We start from the raw sequence: 26740 nt of genomic DNA, 5'->3' as shown, positions 1-26740 counted from the left end.
AGTGTCATCAGAGATTAGAGTTTTGTTTACTAAATAATACCTCAGGAATTACATATATGAATTCCTGCATTAAGTATTTCTACAAAGCCTGTGCACTGGAAATGTTCCTTTTCCCATCATATCTACCATTACGTCATGCAGCCTCACTTCTGTGGAAACTTTAAAGCACAGTAACAGAAAAATTAGGTGTTGCTGCTGATGGTTTCAAGAGTTTACAGCCTCTGAACACCCAGACAGGTGTTTACAGTTAATCTGGCTGATTAGCGCTCTTCTCAGAACTCTGTGGATGTGTGAAGACTAATTGATTGACATCTCCCCGAGTGTCCTGTTAGCTTTCTTGCACCTGTTAGGGCGGGACAAATTGCACCCATATCATTCTTATTGGTAGATGAAGAGTTGTAATTCCAAACAAAGCTTTGGCCCCATGCAACCTGATCCTATAATAAGCCAATAACTGAAAACACCTGTGTGGGTGTAGAGCGGCTTTAAGCTTGCATGGCCTCCAATGGTTGGCAACAAAGACAGACATTAAATCATCAGCGCCTGCGTTAAACATTTACAGTCCATTCATTGTACATTTACAGTTTGAGACAGTGACTGATAACATTTTAGTTCCCGTTTCTTTCTTTATGTTTGGCAGGAAGCTGACCAAAACATTATTTTAGTGAAGCCTCAGTTGTTCTCATTAGGGAGTCATAAGTTACATCATGCACACATCGTAGTCAGCAGATGGCAGGACATTCATTATGGTAAATGAATGTCTGCCTTATACAGTAGGTGTTAATAAAAATGGCGTCTATGTGTCCTTACTTGCAGCAGAGGCCGCCAGAGCAGGCCTGTCAGATCCAGTGTGGTATAATGTAGCAGTGAGAAGGAACAGAATACAACATTCAAAATGTTGTTATACAGTCATATAACAGCATAATGTGCTGTTATTAATCTATATTAAGGTGTTGCATACTAATCTTATCATCTGGGCTTCAGCTTTGCTAATTTACTTTTAGCTTTCCACACAAATGTGAAGGTCGTGATTTGAATTTGCTTGCTAATTCTTGGAAACTTTGCTAATAGACAAAAGAGCATGGCATTTCTACCATTCATCATTCAGTATTATGTTTTGATTAATTTATAGACAATGTTAACAGTTCAGCCATTTTTTGACATGTTTGGCCAACATTGGAAACGTGAGAGACAGTTCCTGTTCCCATGGTGATAAAGATGGTTATGTAGTGATCTCCACATGAACTCAATACTATTTTTATACCCACAATCTTTTATCTATTTATACGTCTCCCGACAGATTCGTAGCACACATATGCACACAAACACATACTATTGCTTTGATTGTAAAATTCTGAATGATGGATGGAATAGTGAATAGTATTGTTGCAGTGATTTGAGACACACAATGAGACTCTAAAATGTAAATTGTGGCCATCATTGTAAAAAAAACTCAAGACCAGAGAGGTGAAATACAACCGTTTTAATTGCAAAAGGATACCGGTTAATACACTGAATGAACCACTGAAACAAGCCACTGTGACATTGCAAAATACCACTAAAAAGGACATTGTTAATTTCCAAGAAAAACAAAAAGTCATTCATTCGATCAGAAAGGCATACATATGAAAGAGAACAGGAAGGGAGCGTATTTACACCACGATAAAGTGTCCTGTAGCTCTACAAAACAAAGCGTGTTGGGAGGCCTCATCATTCACAACGTTTAAAAATGTTTTACAAACAGCCGTTAACAAAGATCAAGCCTTCGAAGTCCCATTTCATTTTTATCAAAAAACAGTAATCCTAAAAAAAAAAAAAAAAAAAAGGCACCACTGTAGGTGATGAATTCACACCATCAGTCTTACATGGTGGAGGCAGGTTAACACAAGACAACCAACATTTTCTGTTAATGCTTTATATGCTGTAGCGCTGTAATAAGCTGTAGAAAAATCAAGACAACAAAAACATTGTTAGCATGTAAGGTTATACAGAACTGTGTGACAACAACTGGGGTTTTTGTACAAACGGTGGGTAAAGTGAGGTGTCCCTGCTGTTGGATTAGCTGATATTATTAGCTATTGTGCTGGCGTGACAGCTCTCCCTGCAGGAGAAAGATGTAGCTTTCAGCACCAGATCACTCCTACAACTTTCAGACTCATCAGTCACATCATCACAATCGATTACCTGAATGGACATTGTTTTGTCTGAGTTTATTTCTCATTACGCTATTGGGTATAAAAAGGTCATTCCTACCGAAAACAAAAACAAATATTTTTAACTATTCTTGAATCCGAATGCATAGAATTTAAAGGATGCTACATGTGCAGCATGTTTTATTTGAATAAAAAAAATGAATTGTCACGCGTTTAAATGCTGGCAAGTAGACCGTAAAGTGTCTGTTGCTGTGATAAATAAGTAGCTCCCTGCTTTGTGCTTCAGTGTCGTCCAATTTAGCGATTCTCAGGCTTGATTCCCTGCAAAGATCTGAGAAAAACTCTTCTCAGTGGATTTGTAAGAAACACGACACAAGTCGTGACGACAGAAAAGGAAATATGGCCGTAGAAAGTTGCACACAGAGGCTTGAAAAAAAGTACTAGTGTTAAGAGCTCATGTGAGCACCGAGAAAGAAATCCTAGACAAGTACCCTTGATATAAATTAATACAAATTTATAAAAATTTAAAACCCACACATAGATTTAGACGAACATTAAGTTTTCTGTATCAGAGAACTATGCTGAGCCATGCAAAATAGGAGAAACCCAACTACTGTTTAGCGCCCTGATAGAACTCTAATTACCCCAAATGAGCAGGATTTGTGATTTAATCTCAACGTTATTTTGATGCGTTAAAAGTAACATGCATAAATCTCCAGGTGTGCTTCCTCCAGCATATTTACTAACTAATAAAGTTACATATTTTTCCTTTCCTATAATTATTGGTCTAAAAATCATCATACTTAAAACATACTTTGGCTTTGACACCTTTATTTCTTATCTTTCAATTTCACATATTGTACTATTAAACGTCACCACCTGGCATAAAGGGAATGATTTAGACGGTATACTTAATGTGTGAGCTTTGTTTTTTTTTTAAAAAAGGGCCTAATATTTTTTTCCTTTGGTTGTTTTTATGCACCATTTAGGTCCTTCAAATCAGCTTCATCTTAAGTTTCATAATCATTCATCAATATCATGCACTGCAGTTTGTGAAAATCTAAAACACAGATGGTGTATACCATGTATAGCCTACGGTCTATGTAGAGGGTCAAAATAGAGGAAACCCCAACACAAAGACTTCACTGAGGGCTACGTGGGAAGCTTTTTCTTACAAAGTTATTTCCTTGTCCCCGATTAGACAAGATGAATGCCAATTACTGCCAACATAAGGATTTTGAGGCCTCCGTTGTGGTTTAAAAGTGTCAATTTATAGATGGTTTTATAATCCTCTTGTTTATATATTCAGGTGGGAACATGAAGTGAGGAGGCTTTGGCTTCTGATAATCCTCAGTCGGGAGCTGCATCCCACTCATCCTCACCCTCTGTGGTGGGACTTTGTTTTGTTGGCGCTTCTTTTACTTTGACCATACCCTGTATCATGTTGAGCAAATGTTAGACGGACATTGTAGTGACGTTATGGAAGCAGAGCAATGGCAGAGATGTTATGATGGCTAGCTATACACAGTATTTACAGCGGGTAAGAAAGACTTTATCGGGCTTAGCAGATTTCCTCTGACAAGGAACCATTACCTTTCACACCTTTGACTGTAGGACAGGAGGACACGGAGGAACGTTACGAATACAAGTGATAAAAAAGTTGAGTCAGCTCTGACTAACACCCCTAAAAAGATCCATTTGCTGCTTGGAATTCTGTGACCGAAATATTAAAGTAAGAGCGCATGCTTTAACAAAAATGTTTGAGACCAAAGTGACATTTTTACAGCGTGTAATCTGCTGGTCAGTGAACTGTGTGCCCTTTTTGAGAAATAGCAGCTAACCTGCACATGGAAACATACGTCTGAAGTGAACCGTTACGACGTGGTTGAAACTGATTTAAAAAGAACTAAAAAGAAAAACTGGTTTGTGTTATTCTCAAGCAGCAAATGGTGTCATAGCCCTGGAGGCTAAGGCCTTAAAAAGAGACAAAGAATGGTTGTCCTAGACAACAGGTGGCACTGTGAGTAAAAGTGGAAAGCAGCAGAGGTATAAAAACTTCTGTGTTTCAGGCCAAAAAGGACGCAGGCTGCAGGAGGAGAGTCTACATCGATTCGCCGAGAGAGTCCTCATCATCCAGAGATAAGGGCAAGTAGAGATCCTGCAAACACGGGGGGGGGGGGGGGGGGGGGGGGCAAAACCACATGTGTAAATTCACTGTTAAGAGCAAAAAAATGAATATGAATTTGGACACAAAAGAGTAAAAAGATGAAGGGGCGAGGAGAGGGAGAGAGGAGAGGGTACCTTCTGCTTGTTGACAAGGCCTGGACTGTTGGGGGTGGAGAGCTGGCTGCTGGAGCCCGTCCCGTTGGCTGAGAGAGCCGACAAAGAGGAGAGGGATAAAAGGGAGGGATGAGGGAGAGGAAAAAAAGAAGAAGAGGTAAACAGTAGTGTAGATGAAGAGAGGCCTGAACTTCTTTTTCTTGGCTCTGGAGGAAAGTCATTCCTGAACTGTGGCCTCATTTGGCTTCAGCGTACGGGGACGCTGGCGGTCCAGGTCTAGGTGGCCGACGAGCTCAGCGTTTGTTAGATGACATTTTATTCACTCACTCTGCGTCCTGCCACGTTGCTAGGAGTCCCTCAGTGTGGAACATTGTGTTTATATCTATGAGCAGAGCGATTGGATGTAGTTGTGTGTGTTAAGTGCTTTAAAAGAGGTTTTTTTTTTTGTTTTTTTTTGAAGAGATGAAAAGAGTTGTGAAGACTATGAGCCAGATGGCCGGAGTAAATTTGAGCCAATGAGTGTTGAAAACACAACGCTTCATTGTTAACCAACTTAATGCCACGGGCTTCATTTAACCACTCAGCCAGATTTACAAATGTGGACTTTACAAGCCATTTAAACACTTTAAAAAGCACGAACCTGAAATCACAAGTCCTATTATCTTGGAATCTTAAAACCTGTATATCCAAACATGAACAGCTCTCCCACACAATACTGAACAGAGAGTGCAGCTGTTTCATTTAGAAACCAAACATTCAGCTGCAGCAATGAGAGAGTAACCTTTTCTCTATATACAGCAAAGTTGCCCACATTGTCCAGGTTGTCTCCAGATTTCTACATTTAGACTTATTCTTCCTCTGTAGAAAACTCATTCCAGTGAGGGAATTGAAGAGTTCTTTGTTTCATTGAAGGCTTCCATCACATGACAAACACACATTCAATGCATTCAACTCATTAAACCCAGTGCACCCTAATACAAGCAGCTTTTTTTAAGATGTCAGAGGGTGAAGAAAGTACAGGTGTGGCACATTAAAATAATATACGACATTCATACTAAAAAGTAACCTTCCACACCCCATAAAAAGAGACGGAATCCTCTTTTTCCATGTCTCATGAGCTGACCTCTCAGGTATCACAGAGGTGATTAATGCTCAACAGTTTACTGCCTCCCCAGCATGTTGGCCAACCATCTGCTGTTCTAAAGGCCGTCGGCCCCATCAGTAATCAATAAAATATTCAAGACCGCTGGAGGACTGAGGAGCCCCGCAGTGCTGGAGAAGACAAACCCCCCCACTTATCGTGTAAAGTGGCGTGAAACAACAACCGTGGACTATCTGCTGCTACCAACACTGAACATCAACGCTCTGCATTTATCCTCCAGGGGATGTAATGACTCACCTGCTGTGTCTGTCCACTGTTTGAGAGACACCGTCACACTGCTCATACTTTCACAGACTTTAAGAACACGTAAAACCTCTATGTGGGTGTGTCATCATGGTGCAAAGCAACAACTAGTGGAAGAACTAATGCAGTTTTTAAAATTACAAATTTAGCATATGTATAACTTCAACCAGTTATGTGAAACATGAGTTTCTCCTTTCTCCAGTGTTTATAGTTTGGGTGAAAGCTGTCGAAGAAAACTGCTTTTTTCCCCCCTCATGTCTGAACCCGATCAGATTTCATGGCACCAACCAGCTAAAAGGTGCAGCTACATGAACTCAGACAGCATTGTAACAAAGAGGTATAGCACTTTTTTACAATGTTAAAAGCTGTTTTTCACATAAAATTCAAGCTTGAGCAGGCACCAGTGTCTCTATTATGTTCTACTGCCTCCTGGATATTATTAAATGTTAAAATGGCTGATTGTCAAACAAACAGCTGAAAGCTGTTTACACTGCCTTTGTTTACTTTTCATGTTTTATTCATGTTTTTTTTTTTTTTTAAAGAAACTGCAAGAGCAACCTTATTCTAAATCTAATCAGATTAGCCTCAGTGACTAAAAGGCTCGGTTTTTACTGTTCCACTTCTCCAGTATTAGAGGGATTTAGGAGGTGTTGTAGTGAGATTAAGGAGCTGGTCTTGTTTGGACCCCCCAGTAGCAAACAGTCCGACTCCAGAAAACAGCGAGGAACCAGGAATTTAAGTCCTCCTCTGCCCATTTGTCAAATTCCAGACAGCAAAATGAAGATAGGCGATGCTAAAAATTAGCATCTCTGCAATTTACTCATTGGAAACAAGCTTGATCTTTTTTTTTTTTTTTAGCAATCTTCTATCATACACTATTGATCCTAAAAGAGAACTCCTTCCTTATGTTAACCATTCCTAACAGAGAAAGGTCAACGGTCGAGGTCTGCAAACAGACTGGCACAAAGAGCTGCTCATTTTTATGTACGAGTTCTTTCTACAGCAACAGAAAAGGCCTAGTTGTGTATTCCAACAGCTAGCTGGCTTTGTTTTGGTTTGTAGAAGAAGATGAGGTCAATTTCTGCTGTACTTTAAAACAGGGAGCACTACAGTGTGGGTGAGGTAATAACAGGCTCACTTGATTCAGCAGGAGACTTCATGCGCCTGATCGGACCAGGACTCTTAATTGAACCACGTTGAGCTTTGACTCCCTTCATCACCCTGCATTCTGTGGAAAGAAGCACAAAGAAAGTTAGAAAACATCACATCTCCCCAAATTAAAAGAGTGAACTGCATGTGTTCATGTTTGGTGGTGAAGTGAAGTTCTGTCCAAAATACAAGTGTAAGCTCTACCTAGATACCACATGGCTAAATAATACTAGGAGGTAAGCGATAATAAACGTTTGTTTGTTTTTATAATTTGTATTAACAGACCTTTCAAATACGCCGCTAACTTGATGATGTGAAATGGGTAAATGCATTCTTTTGTGTGTAAGCACGATAAGGAGACGGAAAATAAGCGGGACTAAAGTGGAGAAGCATAAAATACAACAAACATGAAGAGTCCATTTTCTGCAGAATGTCTCTTGTCAAGACAACAGCTTTTAAAATGGTCAATGAGGGCCACATTGTGCACAGATGCGTCAACTACAACGGATTATTTTGATGTGCTTTGTTTTTATATCATATTTGTTTAACATGTTGAAGAAAGACAATTAGCAGAAGCTTGGTAGACTTTAATTATTATAAAGCAAACCTCAACACCGACCAACATGTGTCCAGGTTGGCACTGAGCAACGAAAAAAACAGAAAAGTGGTATTTATTGGTGGCATCATAGTTTACGATGTAGTAAGTTTAAGATATACAGTATATAATAACAAACTGCCTTTTTCTATTGGTTGTATTTAGGTAAAGTCAAAGTTTGACTGCTTGTGTTTAGACAACATTTAATATTTGAGAAACGTTGCTTCCTTTGTGAAATAGGACAGGTTCATTACACTTCAGTGTAAGGTATTTTGGTGGTGATATGTTATTGGCAATGGTATTGAGCAAATGTGAACAATTCCCAACCCTTATTGGAAATAGTTTGATTGCCATCTTTGTAGTTCTGAGTTTTATGGCCATTATTCAAGCGTGTTGCTTATGAATTCATGCACATAACAATGAGTGTTTATACAAATCATATAGAAATGTATGAGGGGTATTCTGGGTCACTGTATAAAATCAGGGAAGACAGACTCCAGACATTGCTACTCCTCCCTCTGCACCCCCCCCCCCCCCCCCCCCCCCCCGTTTGTACTGTCAGGCTCTCTCTTTCCTCCCCCCTCCCTGCTCTCTTCCACTTTTGATGCTAATTATACTCTCTGTCCTCCCTCCGTCTCCTGGGATCGCACCACGTCTGTCTTCTCTCTCTTAACCTTCACACACCGGCGGATACAGACGCACATTTGTGCGCCGTTGTTTGCAAGGTGTGCCACCGAGCTGCTGACAATGCTTCAGGACTGGCAGCTCGTCTCATCTACTCGGTGGTCTCTAAATATCCCAGAGTCTACCTGCGCAGGTTCCCTCTCCGCTTCCACTGACGTTGTCGCTGCATAAACAGAGCTGCAGGTACACAAGTCCTCCTCTCTGTCTGCACGTCCATCACAGGCTTCAATTTAACATAAGGAGGGTGAAAAATAACCACATGGGATTTAAATCTATTTAGGAAATACTGCCAAAACAAGCTTAAAAGCCGTGTCAGTAGAAGAAAATACATTTAAAAGGGCACGTGTGTCTCGGACTTTTGCATATATGGAACGTCATCTCCTTGGAAACACATCAAAGGGAACTTATCATTTATCGTTGTGGGGAGAATCACCTTACAAAACGTCAGGATTTGACCATAAATCATCATCCAGAGTGATCAGTGTGTCCTAATGTAATGTATCACACACAGGGCTCTCCCCTCATCTACTCAGGGATGTCTGGATGCTCCAGACTCTCAGCCATTTTATCTAGTATTGCCCCAAGGTTATTATAGACGGAGTGAAACAATATAGGTTTGGTTCCATTGGGGGATTGGGAGGGGTATGCTGAAAGAAAAGAACCTAGATCATTATAAATGTACTGGCATCTCCACCCTACCAAGACAAGGAACTGGGGGGGGGGGGGGGGGGGGGGCGGCTGGATGAAGGGAAGCGTAATGACAAATCAGCTCTGTATCAGCACTTTTAAGATTAAAAGACATTTAGAAGATACTGAACGATTCGAGGAGGGGACATTAGGTGGAAGTGGGTTGTTAAAATTAGGTTTTTCCAGGTCTGAGGGGAGCAGAGACTCTGTGAGAGGATTGGGTTTTTACATTTTCTCCCCCAGACTTCTCAGCAGTATCAGCACCAAAAGATCAGCTGGCCTAAACCCGTCACCGGACAGATTAATGTCTCTTCTTCTCCTCTACCTTTTTTTCCTAACCCTTCTGCTGGCTGCAGATAACAGACTCCTCTCCTTCTCGGCCTCTCTCTTACATACATCATTTTTCTCCTCACTTCAAACAAGCACACAGCTTTGTATGTGAATGAACATTTTTTACAGAAAAAAAAAAATAAAAATCCATTATGATAAGTCAAAAGAGCCCCTGATGGTACACTGATCTATGTGGACATTTTCATTTTACACAATGTATTTTAGGGGCTCAAATGCATGATTGGATTTGCCGTTAAACATTTCAAGAACCTTCTCACAGCTATAACGATTTACCGTCTTTTAGTCGACATCGCTGCATGATTATTACAAAGCTCATACCGTGTGTTTATCATGGGTTTTTACAATAATATTGCACAAAGCTGATAAACCGTTCACCGCCATGTCAAGACTATGTCCAAGATGTAAAATACAGACTAATGCTGTCACGCTCACCGTTCACATCCAGAGAGAAGTCGTCCTGGGCGTAGCGGAATTTCTCTGGTCCACATGCAATGAAGACGTCGTCCTCTCCAAAGAAATCTTGAAGGCAGGTGACCTGTGAAGCCAGAAGACAGAAATCTTGAGACCCGTAATAATCTGGCATCATCATCGTTTAGTGTAGCTGTAAGTGTACAGTTCTTTGAGCTAAACGCTAACATCAGCATGCCAACAATGCCTATGCTAAAATGTTGAGGCTAAGCAACCCTAACCCTTTTCATCTGATTATATTTATGTTGTTATGATTCATGATTTAATAAAGTGCATTTGAAATGATTCATTAAAAATGTAATCCATACAGGTACTTCCAGCATCAGGAAGCATTGCTACCAGCTGTAGAGAAGAAGCCCCATGGATGATGTGCTCAGACTTGATGTCAGAAACGAAGATGTTGATTACATCCATTAATAAAAAAAACGATGAACTCTGTAAACACACACACAGCCGTATGTGGATTAATCCACTGAGTAAAGTCTTCAGTGTCTGCCAGCCAAAGGATTTAGTGAGCTAACCCACCTTTGTGTTTACTTGTCATGTTAACATGCCTCTAGCTACAGTAGCTGCATGTAACAAAACACAAAAGGCACAAAAAAGACCAAACAGAGAGTATAATGTTACACCTTTGCCGTAATGTTCAAATGATTCAACTTCCTTCCCCAGGGTCTTTTTCACTCTATAGCAGCTGTTGACACAATATGGCCTGAGAGGACAGATGTCTTTGGGCCACACCTTCTCCTCTCCATTATACAGGCCCCGTTACCAGCTCAGGCACGCCTATTAAAGCCATTCAAGCTAAAAAGCTGCGTTTCCCCTTGTTTTTTTTTTCTGGTGCAGATGAGATTCATTACAAAGCATCTCTGCCTCATTTCCAGTTCAGCTTTCAACACCAGTCGCCATTTGTTATTTCTAGCTGGATTTATTGGATCAAGACAAATTAACTAATTGAATTCAACTACGTGACTCACTGCCTTTATTCACAGGGCTAATTTTTCTAAAAACACAAGACTCTCCCTGACTGGAGACTCTCCTGCTGGTCTCTCTGATGAAGTCCATGACCAGAGAGACTATAGTACCCCGTGTTGGGACAGTCGCCAAGATAGTCAGGATGCATCATGGTTTCCTTTGTGGTACACATGCAAACTATGAGCTGCAGATAAATTGGGAACACCCCACCCCAGCAGCTGCCATGTTGATTCTCTGTCCTGCTAGACAAGCTAAAACTGTGTGGTGGTGACTCGCTGGCGAGGCATCCAACAGCTGTACCTCTCTCTGTGCCCCACAAGATTCCCTTTATACAGGCCTGAAAGATCCTTGCTGTGGTACAGAGATGGTGCTTTGACTCCAGGGATCAAGATCTAATTGGTTTTCAAGCCTAAATTTAAAAGGCTGCAAATGTAGGTTTTCTTCCGTGCTCATTATCAAGAGATTAGATACATGTTACTTTCATTAGGTTAAACGGTTTTGTGGCATGAGTGGACCTGACGGTGAATCATAAGCATTAAGGAAGTGCTCTTTTCCCCCCCTCAAGGCCAGCGGGTGGAGGAGAGGAGAGGCTAGTCTATGTTTTAATAGCTTTAAGAACAGAGCCGATTAAAGGGATAAAGTGTTTATCCAACAGACTGCTACCTTAATCTCCTTTAACAGAATCTCCATTCGAAATGAGGACTCCGTCTTGTCTGGTGGTTTCTGAGTGGCAGCACCACCTGAGAGGAAGGAGATCCAATAGAAATCCCACAAAACAAAGATGTTGCATGTTGTTTTTGTATTTTTGCAAAGGAACTTTCACAAAGAAACATTGAGAAGCAGGGTGAGCAGGGTGCAAACATAGCATGGTCTAAGATAGCATGGGTTTAACTCCATGTTTCAGAAAGCATTAAGACTCCTTATCAAAAAACATTGAATCCTTCTAAGCAATCCCACTAATCCTATTCTCTACAATGATCACTTAAGATCCACATTATCTGTACAGTTACAGTGCAGATCTTTAACCGGTGCTCCTTGAATCATTAAGCCAACAAATAATTAATGTACAGTGTGTATCCAATGTCCTTCAGACAAACCAAAACCTGCCCTGCATGTGCACAACCGTCTGACCAATAAACAGCATCATCAGGCATTCGCGTCTCCTCTCACACGGGATGCCAATCATGGGTTAACTGTCGCAGCGAATTTTGGCCCGACAGATCTGCCTACAGTTGATGGAACTGTTGTGGGAAAACAGCTCTGCTTTGCATGTGATCAGATCAAGTGTGAAATGTCAGCGTCCCTTTGAAACATGGCTGCAGTGAGGAAAGGGCAGGTCGTCTCGGGAACATTGGGATACAGGTTAAGAAGCATCTGCTCTCAATTTCAAAAAGGTCAGTCGACTGCGTCAGAGACCCACCTGGCAGCGGAAAAGGACAATATGAGAAGAAATGATGCCATCAGATTCTCAAAAACCTTAGCATATTGCATATTTACATATTGCACATGTAATCCACACATCAGAGTCACTGTGTAGATCTTCTAAAAATATATATATATATAATGAAACATTTGTTTGTTTATTGGAGCAAGGCGGGTAAAACTGGCTCCTTCCAGACTGCAGGTGCCCCCTCACCCTCAGTCCCACCAAGCCCTTCCCTAATCTCTGCCTCACCAGCTGTCCGGACCACATGACCCCTTAAAAACCACCAACACCACCAGCAGCTATGCAGGGATCCACCAACTACAACAACTGAATTATTCAGGGTTCCTTTGGCCCGACTCTGGCTGACCGTCCAGACATTTCATTAGGTCGTGGCAGTCGCGCTCTGTTATTGTTAACTTCCCGGTGGAAAGTAAGACGGCCACAAGTTAGTGGAGTTTCTATACTTTCTCCTTGTGGTGCTCAATGGACGGTTTTTCCAATTCAGTGTTTGTTCTACAAAACCGAAAACATCTGGGATTTACCTCAGATAGTGAGATGTTTCACCGTTTATAGGATTCATTCATGAAACCACGAGGTAACAAGCTACAGGGAAATTGACCACGACATACAGCATCACCTATGAAGTCAATATAATAAATGAACCAAATAATACCAATTTTATCCAGCATCATTAAACATTAATGCACGTTATGAAAAAAGATTTTAGTGAAGCGAATAACATATCACCCTCCTCTGGTTGCAGACAGGCAATATTTCACTGTAGATGGGAAACGTTATTGGGACCATATGAGTAATAAAAACAACTAATCTGGGCAGAGCCTCGGTTTTCTGTCAAATATCTGGTAAGACGTATATTTTCTGTTAAAGCCAGCATTCCACATGTAACTCAAACTAAACCTATGCCAGACTGTTAAACTATTTGGTCTGCGCAACAAATGAAATATCTCAGGTCAGTAATCAAACCGCAGTTCCTTGCTACAGCTTGTGTGTGAAGCCGCAGGAAACATCGTCAAACAAAGCTCCTGCATCCTTTGTCTTATGCAAGCAGCTGCTTGTCTTTGACTTCAGCAGCAGTCAGAGCAATGATGAATGAACAACAGATCTTCAACAGATACTGGACCAGGAGAATCCTCAGACTCCACACAGCCATGTCAATTGATCTATATGCAGGAGCAAAACTATTCGGTGCTGCTTTACGCCGTTTTAACTCTAATCAGCACATATATTATGAACACAAAGGCGTACCATCTGCGCTAAAGAGTCAGCAAATGGTCAGTGAGTAAAGTCAAACACTGAAAACTGATTATATTAATCCGCTGTGCTCGGACAGACACCATAGAGGATTCATCTCAGATCCGTCTGTGAGGGTTTCCCTCTGCCTCAATACAAGTCAGCTGAAAATAAAATAAATCTTGAAATTCAGACAGTGACTTTGCAAAGGATCACTGATTGACTGAGTATTCTTTATGTTAGCAGAGGATATGACTGTGGGGATGTGTAAGGTTGAGGGCAGAGCACGTACCTAAAGACAAAAACACAAATCTCCCCGTGAGCAAATGAGCTTGTGATATAGTCTCAGCATTACTGAGCCCTGCAAAAGAAAAATGAAAAAAAAAAAGAAAAGAAAGAAAGAAAGGCTGAAAAAGAGCCAGTAAGACCTTGCTTTGCAAACCCATGGGTAAACTCCCACACCAACTCCTTCACTGTAGGCACACAGACCTGATCAATATCAGCGCCTCTGCACCAAGTGGAATATTCCTCCAAAATACACGCAGCGTCTCTATTTTGTCCATTTCAGCAGACAGTTTCACAGCTCGTCTGCTTTTGCATCAACAGCTCAGTTTATGGATAGAAGTATAATATAAAGACAGCCTCCATTTGAGCAGTGATTTGTCCCCGCTCTAACGATGATCATTGCCTTCCTGACCCGTCTGTGAACTCGGTGCACTGGTACAGTGTCTGGGTGCTACTGTAGGTGCTCCGGATGCATTTGGAGCACAGATGAGCCAGTTAGGCAGCGGTAACTGCACAGTCATGGGGAGCAGCTGGTGCATGCTGTTGTTTTAACACCACCCCTCCACAACCCCCGAGGAAGCAGGCTTCTCCATTTGGCTGACTGATGTGGCCTGAGCATTATTAAATTGTGCTTCCTTTTCTTCCCCGCAGGTCATGCTCACTTGTTGATGTGGTCCTCGTGCAGGAAAAGGGGGGAGGGTGCTGTGAGAGGATTCAGGCACAGAGGACGCATACAGGCTACCAAGCCAGCTCGGCATGCTTCATCATGGCGACCACGCCCCTCTGTCAGCCTGATTGTCTGCCTCTGTGTAACACTCGGTGTGTGTGTGTGTGTGTGTGTGTGTGTGTGTGTGTGTGTGTGTGTGTGTGTGTGTGTGTGTGTGTGTGTGTGTGTGTGTGTGTGTGTGTGTGTGTGTGTGTGTGTGAAATGTGACTGCAGTGAGCTGTGGTGACGGGCGAGCAGGTAAGACCCAATGTAAAGAGCACACTCAGCGTATTACAGCCATTGTCACAAACCGAATCCATCACAGTAGAGCTTATTGCCATGACAACTGCTCCTGCAGCATGGCAAAGAGCAGGCAGACTGCGAGAGCACTGATAACCGAGGAAACGCAGGCTTTTCTTCCCCATTACTGGATTTATTTTAGACATTAAGAAGCCTCCTAAACCCATTGCAGTGTACATATCCTATTCAGTGAATCATTTCTTACTGTGAGTTTTTAACTTTTAAAAAGAAAATTGGAATCTTTTGTTCTCCAACAATAACAGTGTGACCTTGTGCCTAAAGCGTGCCTGAAGCATCCGTTTCTATTCCTGTGCGGCTCTTTGTTTGATACATCGGTTAAAGACTTAAATGCAAAGCTCATTTCTAAGCCGGGTCAAAATAAAAACATATTTCACAGATTACATTTGGCATCTACCAGATGCAAAACCCGACTAAAGTGCAATTCAGATGAACATGCAGAGGATCTTAAATGCAAATCAGAACTATTCTCTTATGCAGACAACCTCTATCAAAAGGAATGAATACAAAATGGCTGTCAGCAATTAACCCTCCGATTTAATGTAGCCTGTAGAAGCAGTGAGGGCAGATCAAGTATTTTTCTTTTTAGGGACAGGAAATTAGTATTGCCCTTCAGTGAAAATAAAATGATAATAATTTGCTCCGAGAATGGAAAAATGACTGCTGAATCCATCGGCCCCACCCTTCCTGATTGAAGTGAAAAGCACCAGCTTTTGGAGGGGAAAATGGGAGTCATTTTGTTCACAATGACGACAAAGAGAGGAGGGCATGCTGTCTTTAGAGTCTGCACAGCACTAAAGGGAAAAGAGGAAGATCAAGAGTGAAAAGCAGGCATTTAAAAAGATGCTCCAATATCCTAAATCACCTTTCTTCTCGGCCACAAACTGTTCCTTTTAAACTCCATATGCCAACACGATGAAGTCCATCGTGCTTCCAATTCAAACCCATTGATGGAACGTATACAGGTAAAAAAAAGCATGACATGCGAGGCTTGCATTGATGGTAAACGCTCACACTACACAACACTACAGGATGTGGTATCTGACAGACCGGTCCACACCAGCTGGGCTCTCTTTGTGCCTGGGATGTGGTCTCCTAGCAACCGGTCCCAGCAGCTATCGCAATGGAATGGGAAGAGGAGGATCGGCGCAGAGTCAGGGAGGGGCGAGCACTGCATCAATATTGCTTCCACCATATCACCTCCACCAACAGAGCAGCTGCAGTGTGCCTCTGCACACAAAGAACGCCGCAATAATGTGCGCAGCAACGAATCTGGCACGAGTCCAAGATTAGTGGACACCAATCACAAAATAATTCATCTTTATCTAGAGCGAAGACAAATTAATCAATATACTCGGATTGAAACAGCTACCATATGGCGGCTATTAAATTTAATTTTTGTGGGAACATATTAAAAATGCATGGAGAAAAATGCATGGCAAGAAGAACCAATCCTAACCACAGCCCAACCACAAAGACAAAAACACTGACATATAAGAATAAAAGTCATATTCCATAAGCTGGTTACAACATTTGAACATATAAGCAAATGTGTCTGTAGGAAAACCGGTCGGAGACCTGAGGCAGCCAGACTACACCCAAAGGAGAGGGCATTAAAAATCAAATTCCCCTATCTATCATTTCAGCACACCTCCCCTCCTCCAAGACACATGTGATTCCAGCCTTATTAATACAGAGGACAAAACACGAAGAAGTGAAACACCTAAAAAGGACCTCAGCAGGGCATGAACCCCAGTCCATCTGTAATGAATAATACAGGAAAAGGTCCCCACAGGAGAATTAGTGAACATTTAACCATATCAAAGAGAGGACTGAGGAACAGATGTTCTCACACACACACACACACACACACACACACACACACTCACACACACACACACACCCCCGTTAATTAACTGCAACTCACAATAGTCTGGAAAGCAAAGGTATTTGATCTGTGCAGTCAGTAGCAGGTGTGCATTAAGTTATTATCAAGAGATAAGATAGATCAGTACCTGCATCTATCTGCGAGATACATTTCTATCATGGTGGTTGAATGTTTTTGTTGTCAAAAGTTAGTTTTAATTTGTTGATGCTGCTCCCTATTTGTTAGACCCAAACCGCTTACACACACATTGTATTTAGTACTTTATAAAGTAACACATATGTTGCTATAAGACCCCACAGCCTTCCAGGTGGCTGACCCTGCTGCTCCAATAAAGCACAACTATGAATAAAACATTACGTCCTTTTAGCTTAGCCAGTGTGTTGACAAAACAATAGTCTTCCCCAGGGAGTGACTTTTAGGTAAAGTTAAAGCTTTTTGTGTCCCTCATATGGATCATTTGATTTCGCCATTTTTGTTTCAGCCGAGATAACAATAGTGTCCCATTGTACATTATGTTATCTGCTAATCTTCACGGTAAACCTTTATTGGAGGTACTAGCCTACACAAGAAATGAATGCACTTTATTATAACAGAAGTGAAATGAAGCACAGTTTAAATGTGACTGTTGCCAAGCCAACTATCTTAATTTTCTCACAATATGCTCTTGAAAACGCGAGGGAACAAGAAAATATATATATTCTGCTGTTGAATTCAACAGGTAAGCAAATCAAGTAGCTATACTAATACTAACTAGCTACCCAGGGATTCAGTTAGCTATAAACCAAACATGTAGGATGTGTGTTTAAATATTTCCCATGAAATAAAGAATGACTGTCTGATGTGCATCTTTCCCAGTTTAAATGTTAACTATTGCCAGTGTGTTAATAAGGTTGCAATGTTTCCTGGGGATGAAATCAAGCATTTATTCTAAATAGTTTTAGTTCAGGAGACACTGCATTACCTTTAATCTCATACGTTTGTGTATTTAATATACAGGTCTGATGTCAGTGCAGGTTTTAACTGTCCACACCCAGTCAGTGGAAACTAAACCTTTCTTCTCGTGGGGATTTGTGTGCCCTGATTTCTGTTTGGCTACAACGGCCAAATGATCCGTTGACTGAACACCAGAGAATAGTCGAGGCCGATAAAGACACTTTGACCTTTTTTCTGTGGCATTTTTTATAGAGCAAAATACATTTCTTTCATTATGATCCTCATCCTCTTACAATGGGAACTCATGCCAAGAATTCAGATGTGGCAGTATCTCCGATAGAATTACTGTCTCAAAGTCTGTCTGATGACAGGAGGCTGATCATTTTCTTTCAAAATGTTTTAGCCCCAAATTTGGATGTGTCTCAGCAACCAAAACAAAAAAAGAGCTATATTCTACCCGACATATCATGTCTAACATGAATTCTTTGTGCATGACATATGCACAAGAAAAGTAAGATTAATGATTCTGAGCTGTATGGAGTTAAGTGCAAGGGTTATAAGTTGGAAGAGTAGTGCAAGTTTAAAATCCTCAGCGTCCTGGTTTACATTAGTTACTTTCACATGCTGAAGTAAAGGTTATCTAGAACCATATTCTCACCATTCTTTACTAAAATACCAGCATGCACCATCCCAAAGAGAGTAACAATGGGGGCAAGATGATCAAACACCACAACAGGGTTTGGCCCTTTGTACACGACCATGGTGGGTGGAAGACAAAACTTCCCAGGACTTTTCAATGACAGAAGGACTCATGGCCTAAAAACCAACTCCACAACAAAGGCTGGTGGACAGGTTACGGATGCCATGAACCACAAGACAGGAGAATATGTTGCATCAGACAAAAGTCAGGTTAGAGATGGCAGACAATGAAGGACTTTGTGTAAACGGGTTGTTCTCATGGACGCTCGAGGTTCTCATGGACCTGCCGTGTCACTGTTGACTGAAGGTAGGGGCGGACATTTTGAAAGTAGATGACTTTAAATTTATTCACCGAAGATGCAATTCAATTGTTTTTTTTGTTTGTTTTGTTTTTCATAACCAAATCATTGTGTGTCCTGCTTTCCCTTGATCCCGATACCTGGCTGGGTGTGGGTGAATATATGAATGATCAACTGTTCTCACCCTGACCACAAATTTTCCTACTGGCTACCAGATAACTTTGCTTACATACTGAAGCACCTTTGTTCCAGTATTTTCTAGAACAAAGGGCCCTATTCCGTATTACTCAAATGCACACACAAAAAAGGCTTTTGTGGCTTGGTACATTTGGATTATAGGATTATTTAGAGGGTACGTTTTTCAAACTTTGGTTTGCAGCAGCACATGTGACCCAATGCCTTTCACCAGGAAGCATGTTGTAAGCCGAGCAATGGCTAAAAGCTTAGACATACCTGCTTCCCATCAAGTGTGTAGATCTTCTTGACCACGCCACTTTCAAGTTTAATGGCCTCTGTGATGTCGGTGAGCACCTGCTCGAAGGAGTGTGCCGTTTTCTTATTCAGCAGGATGCGCACAGCCTTGCGTGGTTTCACGCCGCTGCGCATCACCGTCACCAGCTTGGGTCGAACAAAGTCCTTGCCCTCCCTGGAATCGCCGGCAGCTCTGGCAGCAAAGGCCTGCATGTTCTTCTGACTCGCAGAGGCCTTTACATTCACGGACCAGTTGGGGTTGACGTTCTTTGTGTAGTCGACCTTCTTGTAGAAGTTCTCCGATGCACAAACATAGCTTTCCCCTGTGACGGCAGAAGAAAAATTGGGTTAGTGTGTTGTAACACACTCAGCTATTCCACTCCGACACCTGAGACTCCCAGAGGCATTCGCTCAGAAACCTTTGAACCTGCAGGAACTCAATTTATCAGACATCGAGACCAGTGGGGGGAATCTCTGGGCTTTCTAACAACAATCTAATGTCACAACAAAAATAATTTCACTTTATGAAAATATCACATAGTGAAGATGGTGTCAATAAAAACTGTACACAAGCAGGCCTCGAGTAACCAGATTGGTTCTGCAGAGACATGTTGCTATTGAGCTTTCAAAATGTTATTTCTTAATCCTTAGAGCTCCACAAACTAAATGCCAATCATCGCCATCGTAATTAAAGGAGTGACAGGAGTCTCTGGATTGGATGTCTGAACACAAAAACTACAGTATCTGGTTGGTTAGATTCAACTGGGATGATGTGGGAAATGTTTTGTTTTAGTGATTTAAGGTTTAAAGTAAATTTCAAAATCCTCTTGAGACGGGAAACAAACTGAGATTTCCTGTTAAAGACTATTTAAGGGTATAAAAATGATTATGAACTATGCTGTAGCTCACACCTGCATGTCTTTGTCTGGTGTTAAAGGGAAAAAAAAATGTAAACTTCAAGGTTCTGAAACCAGGTACCTGCTTCACAGCACACACCAATAGTAACAGCAATACAGCAGAGACACAACTTCACTTTTAGACTTAAATATGAACAATCTTTCTTCCAGATGAAGCCTGTTGTGAGACTGACCGACTTCCTTGTTCGTCATTATTCAGTCATAAAAAGGTCCAAGAATTCTTTGAAATTACCATTTTTTTTAGAAAATATAAATCTGGCAAAGGGGTTCAAATATTCTACAGCCTCATCACAAATGTCTTTTTTCTTAAATTGGCTGATTCTTCATCAAATTGTCTAAACAATCTTCCATTTTAAATCACCATTTATCGACCGCCAGCCTTTACAGCAGACTCTGCCGTTCTTGCTCAGACAGGGAGAGAAGTTGAAGTAGAGGCAAAATGCAGAAGGGGGAAAGAGGCGGAGGTAAAGAGAAATTTGGACAAAAGCGGAATCTAGAAGGCAACAATTAGGCCAAATGTGGAGAAATTACGACAAAAGGCACAGAACTGGATTATACAGTGCAGAGGAGATTGAGCAATTAATTATATCCCGCAAGAGGAAGCACAATGATGTGCCCCACCACCACCACCACCCACAGTGCTTATTGTGCTGCCCCGTCTTTGCTGCGCGCGCGCACACACACACACACACACACACACACACACACACACACACACACACACACACACACACACACACACACACACACAGCAGAGATGTTGATCTCATTCTGAACAAATTACGCAGCAGCTTTTCTTCTAACTTTACCCCAAGTTCACCTCGCCCCATTTCCTTAGAACGATTCCATAAAGTGGGCCAGGACTTAAACTCTGGTCTTATGAATTATTCTTGGGAAACATCTGATTGATGGTTGTTGATCTAAAAATGTATGTTGCTGCATCTAGGCAAAGGTTGCACTGAAATATGACTTTCCTCAGGCAGGCAGATGCCTGGATCATCTAGTCTGGTGCCAAGCAAAGATTTTATTCCATAACCAAAACAGGATTTCAAATCATCTTTGGGAACATTATTCTGTACGCATGTAATTTACTTCTGATGCCAAATATAGACAACAACCAACTCCTTCATACTAGCTCATCTATCAGATAGAACAAAAAAACTCCTTTCTTTTCACTTTGTAGTTTTAATTGGGATTTCCACCCACTGTTCATGAGGAGACGCTTGACAGTAAAAACCCAAAAATTGTGGCTGGAGGTTTATTTAATCAATTTGATGCTGTTGTTGTCTGTTAATGAACCATTTACCCCATACTGAGCCGTAGAGAGCTGGCTTTACGGCTCAGTATGAACCCCTGCCAGAGTCTAAAGCTAAATGCCCAAAAACTGAGTCCAATGAAGGCCAACATAGAAGACCTGCTTTCAGCTTTAACAGCAAGTTCAAGAATTCTATGAAGGTAGACCCATGAAATACAATCTCATACGAGTAATGGCTGTTTAGTTCTAACAAGGCATGATGTGTGATTTTAAGAAAGTGTCATATACACGTTTCCTCTTAATAGCCTAACAAAATATACAATGTGCAAAAAGTTGAGAGGTGGACCATGTCACTCGACTGCCCCAAAGCAACCCCTCAGATTGGAAGACCACACATCATATGAAGAGATTACAGGAGTCTAGACCGAAAACATAAGACTCCTAATCTCCAAACTGGAAATGTTATGCTTCAAATCTTCTCAGCGCAGAAACTGACTTGAAACTGCAGAGCAAGAAAACCCCGATCCAAATGATCCCTCATCTCAGTAAATGACATAATAATAAGCGACCAGTGCATCCTACCAGATAGGCTTACCTTCCTCTAGCTCATCCATTGAGTCGATCTTGGTCGCGCCATCAATAGTGAAGATGAAGCGGACACCTTGCGGCAAGTTGATGTGATCAGAAAGTGAGCGTGTGAGGTCGGCCAGGAGCGCGTCAAAGGTGCGGAATCGGTCGTTGGCCACAGCGTACACGATGCCCTTGAAGTAGCGGTCTCCGTTGCGGTAGAAGCGCACCTTTTTGGCCTTCTTCTCATTGGTGAGGGCCTGCAGAGTGCGGGTGCGGTAGAAGCTGCAGTGGGCGCTGTGGGTAGGGCTGGGAAGTCCATTCAGGCGCCCGCCGCGCGGGTTACGGGATGTCTTGTCTCGCTCGTCAAAGTGTCCAAAGTCTAGCTCCATGATGACTTAGGTTGAGATGGTTGTGACAGATGTGTGGTGGTGGTGGGGACCAGCTCCGGAGAGTCTGGGGAAAAGGGAAAACAATGCATGTAAAGTAAAATGCTGCAGTAATAATAAAAAATTGGGATTTAATATTGGCTTGGTCCAACAACATGGCCCAAACAAGCTATGGATAAAGTCACCAATAATCACACTATGTCTGATTAGTGATATTAGTCTAATATCCTCTAGTATATTAGGATCATTTCTACTATCAGTCACCAAAAAAATATGACTTCATCTCGTCCTGGATGACTTCACCATAACACAAGGTGAACTTAACTCTTCAATCCATTTTTAGTGAAGTTTCATCGACAGATCTGGAAAACTCAGACTCTACATAAGGACTCATACAAAAGCACCACTTTAAATCTGGTGTTTACCAAACAGATTCTTGGGAGGAAGTCATGCAGCATGAAAAAAAACATTAAAAAGACTAATTGAGTAAAGAAATCTGAAGTCAATTAAGAGCCCTACTATGAGTTTCTAGTACATACAAGGTGACATGCATTTTCATTTAACTTTAAACATCAAATTCTATAAACCTACAACAACGATAATGGTTTCATCTGATGCATACAGGCAGACAATGAATTAAACCACTAATCATTTTAAGTGAGACTAAAGGACTGCTATTGAATGCTGGTCTTAAGGGCTCCAGACAAATGTGTCTGTATTAAAAAGTAGTGATTGATGACACATCCTGACCACTTCAAAGAACGCTGTGTATGTGGCTTCATTAATACAAAGTTTGAGTCCTTGAACTACTACTGTGCTGAATATTACGGCACTGCAATCCCTCACATATTAAAAACGTAAAATTGATCTTTACAGATGATCCAATGGGCCTCCTGTGGCACAGGGCAGTGGCAATTCTGATGTCAATTAAGATAAATACTTTTCACAGCATGTTTGAATCAGTTTTCATTCAACATGGGATTTAAAAAATGTAGATTTTGTCGGGTAGGAAAACAGGATTATACACAGATGGAGATTAAGATGTCTGACCAACTACATGGCAAACATTGGTTAGGGTTCCCAATGGCAAAGATTTGATTAACAAATCAAGTTAAAAATGTATTAAAAACTGAAAAGAAATTGTATGTTTAGGTGGATTTACTGTTACTCTGCTTTGGCGAAACTCTTTTGGGAGACATGTAGCACATTCGATACATCCCTTCTTCTGTATTGCGGCGCCCACATACACCTGTGAGGGGTTGTCTTACTTTGAACGAATGAATCACATGGCTTATTAATAAAGCTCAAGGGTCCAGTTCTTAAATAAGTCTTTCGGAAATCATTTGAGACCTAAATAACAAAATCTCCAGGAGCCAACAGATAACCATAAACAATATTTAATTTCTCCCGTTTCAGTGAGTTGATCTGCTCAGATCATGTCAGGATGTGTTTTTGTCACATTAGAAGAAGAATTTGTCTATTTCTTTGCTGCTGTTAATATGTCCAGCTGTTAATATTCTGCCAATGTGTTCAATGTAATGTAAATGCATTTAGTGAAGCATGTGCGGCAAAGTTATGTGTATAATATCACAAATCTAAGTCATTTGATATTGTACATCAGTAAAAATAATGGACTCTCAGAGTAGCGTTAGGTGGGTTTGGTGTTACGGTAAGTCAGCATATTGGTTACTGGTGGATTTCTATGCAAATTCATGTCACCACATTAGACTAAATTCAAAGCTTTCTTCATTTGAAGGAAATTGTTAACTCTGTTATTTGTCCCAAAATAGTGGTGATTTGAATGTTACCGGAGATGCAGCTCTTCCTGCTTCCCAGAAATTATGCAAAAGATGCATCTGTTCGGCCAACACACAATAAACCACTTATGCTATGAGACGGACTGGCCGAAGGCCGAAGCAGCTTTTCCATTTAAAAAGACTGGTCTCTTCCTGTTAACCTCCCACCTGCACCTCATGACCGCAACCCAGTCCTCAAAAGCCACAGAAACTCATTGAACCGTACCTTTCATATAGTGAACACGGATACACACCCATAAAACACTCACACCCACCCACCCACATGAAAGAGGAAGATATCCGTGCAGTTTACATCTCAGTTCTATTGACATGATCACATTGTCAATGAACTCTTTTTCACATGACACTTGTTTCTCCTCCAGGTCGTAATCAGCTTACAGGACTCAACTCTATTGACTATGAGGTCACTGGTGTTTGAACTCATGTCATCTCTGAGTGGCTTGTTAACTACACATACATTGTAAGTCTTTTAGGATGCTTTAAGTCACGTTTTCATCCTTGAAGTTCAAGACCTGACAGCACAATTTGGCTTGGAAAGAAATTATGCACCATTTTGTAGCAATTTTCCACCAAATGCTCAGTGAAGAGCTTCTAGGTAGAGGTGGGAAATTTTGCACTATTATCATTTATCGGCTTTGAATTGTAATAATGTGAATTTACGGTCATGTCGCCTTTACAAACTTATGAAATTCAAGTCTTTTCACTTCTTTCACATGTCTGAAGTGTTTTGTCTGGCGCATAACAGCCAAACACCGTTTCTTCTAATAGAACTGAAATGATTAGCAGATAAATCATTAGCTGACAGACAAGAGATTAGTTGACAACTATGATCTAATCTATAATCAATCGTTTCAGTCATTTCTCCAGCAAAAAATGGCAACTGTTCTCAGATTCCAGCTTCACTAATCTGAGGATTTGTTACTTTTCTCTGTTTTATATCAATGTCAACTTGAATATCTTTAGGTTTTGAGAGGTGGTCAGACAAAAACAAGACATTAAGATTTCCCCTTGGACACTTTTCTAAATTTTCTGCAAATTTATTAACTAATCACTTCATAGAGAAAATCTTCAGATTAATCGATAAGGAAAATAGTTGCAGCCTCAGCTTTGAATGACACACTACCATCTTATTTCTAATGAACATTCAACATAATAACAAGTAAAAACATTTTCACCCTTTTCATTCCACCCATCTAAACCAGTGAAGGAAACAATGTCTAATAATGCTCATTTGTCCCATTTCTAATCCTTTATCGTCCTCCATGGTTTAATGCGCTGCGCGGTGCATATGGTGGACAAACAGCGGCCATTAAAATAGAATAGTAGGAAACATGCTGCCACCACCCATCCATGTGGCGGGGCCCTGCAGTCCACGCTAACCCCATGGCTGTGCTGCTGACTTGGGTTTTTTTTTTTTTTTTTTTTTATGTGACAGGCACACTGACAGGGGTGGGACTTCTGGGGGGCTCCTCAGCTGACAAAGGCCAGGTTTCGAGCCCATCTGCTGCACTAATGGGCTGAGCTAACAGTGACCCTTCCCAGTGGAGCATCAACTAGGACAGTCCATTGTCTCAACCAGGGGGCCTTTCCTTCAGAGTGACATCACCATCACTGCTGCTGCTGCTGCTGCTGGAGGAGGAGCAGCCGGCTCATTCTCCAGCAGGAGTCCAGAAAGTGCATCTTGGAAGCAATAATGGTCCACTACTATCACAGCTTTCCAGTGTTAAAGTAGATGCCATGTAGCTTTACATCACCTCTCTTTGTGGTTGATTGACACACCACAGAGTTTCATCTTAATAGCTGAATATAAAAATCACACAGAACAAATGAATGCACCCCCCAAGCTAGAGGCTGTGCCGAGCATTAACAGCATTGCAGCAACATTGGTGTGGAATCACTGATATATTTGGCTGCTAGTGTGCTCCTTGGCTGAGCCACCCACACAACACACCCCGGTGACTACACACTCCTGACAACCACATTATGACTCTCCAGTCCTCTTCATCCAGAGCTAATCTACACACAGTGATCGAATCCACACAAAAAAGGACACCACGCCACAGCACAGCTAGTTTAAAATCACAGTCGCAAAAGCAAGGAATAAAAAAAAAGTTTCCTGATGCCACACTTCTCATTTATCATGCGGCCACATGGCAGAGAGCAGCGGCAGAAAATGCAAGTTTTTCTTTAGGGAAAAAAAAGGGGGGTTGGGTTTGCGCACACCTACTCACAATCCACCTGCACAAATCTGAGAAACCTAAAACCATTCATTCCACACGCAAGTACCTGCGATGTCATCTCAACTCGCCCCACTTCAGATGAAAACCCAATTGTGTGCCAATTCCATTTCTCCTTTGACAAGTAAAAGTCTGTGAAATAATCCCATCACCCAGTAGCGGACTCACCTGCGTCGCTGCTTGCGGAGAGAAGGGAGTGTGTGCTCGGGTGGTGGTGGTGGTGGTGGGGGGGGGAGTGTCAGTGAACGTGTTGAGTCGATGCTGCAGGATAGCGGCACGCCGTCTCTCCCCTCGCCTTTGTCTGCTTCAGTGTGAGAGCCGAGACCGCCTCGCTGGAGGAGCCACTGGGTCCTAAAGCCAACGAGTCCTGGACCCGCCCACCGTGGAAATGCTGTAGGTACCAGTCAGAGTGGGGCTGGGGTGGAGCTCACATCAGCCTCACCAAAAGGTACATGGACATGCAGTGAATAAAATAAATAATAATAATACAAAAGTTATGGATGAAAGATGAGATACCCTATTTATTAGAGATCTCCTG

The 26740-nt window shown here is 41.6% G+C and overlaps 1 protein-coding gene across 1 annotated transcript; it reads right to left on the bottom strand.

The window, feature by feature from the left end:
• Positions 1–1468: 1468 nt before the first annotated feature.
• LOC137876303 (neuronal migration protein doublecortin-like) lies at positions 1469–26517 on the bottom strand. Its single transcript, XM_068715759.1, has 7 exons — positions 26371–26517; positions 21788–22215; positions 19003–19343; positions 9737–9839; positions 6977–7066; positions 4455–4522; positions 1469–4311 (listed from the first exon to the last, which is right to left on the bottom strand). Exons 2-7 carry the CDS (start codon positions 22149–22151, stop codon positions 4255–4257), a joined length of 1023 nt encoding a protein of 340 aa, XP_068571860.1. The 5' UTR covers positions 22152–22215; positions 26371–26517; the 3' UTR covers positions 1469–4254.
• Positions 26518–26740: the final 223 nt, after the last annotated feature.

This window comes from Cebidichthys violaceus, unplaced genomic scaffold, assembly GCF_023349555.1.
Source record: "Cebidichthys violaceus isolate CVI_PGR_0920_01 unplaced genomic scaffold, fCebVio1.0.p SCAF_20, whole genome shotgun sequence".
NCBI classification, from domain to species: domain Eukaryota; kingdom Metazoa; phylum Chordata; class Actinopteri; order Perciformes; family Stichaeidae; genus Cebidichthys; species Cebidichthys violaceus.
This window is presented reverse-complemented; position numbering and strand designations above follow the sequence as displayed.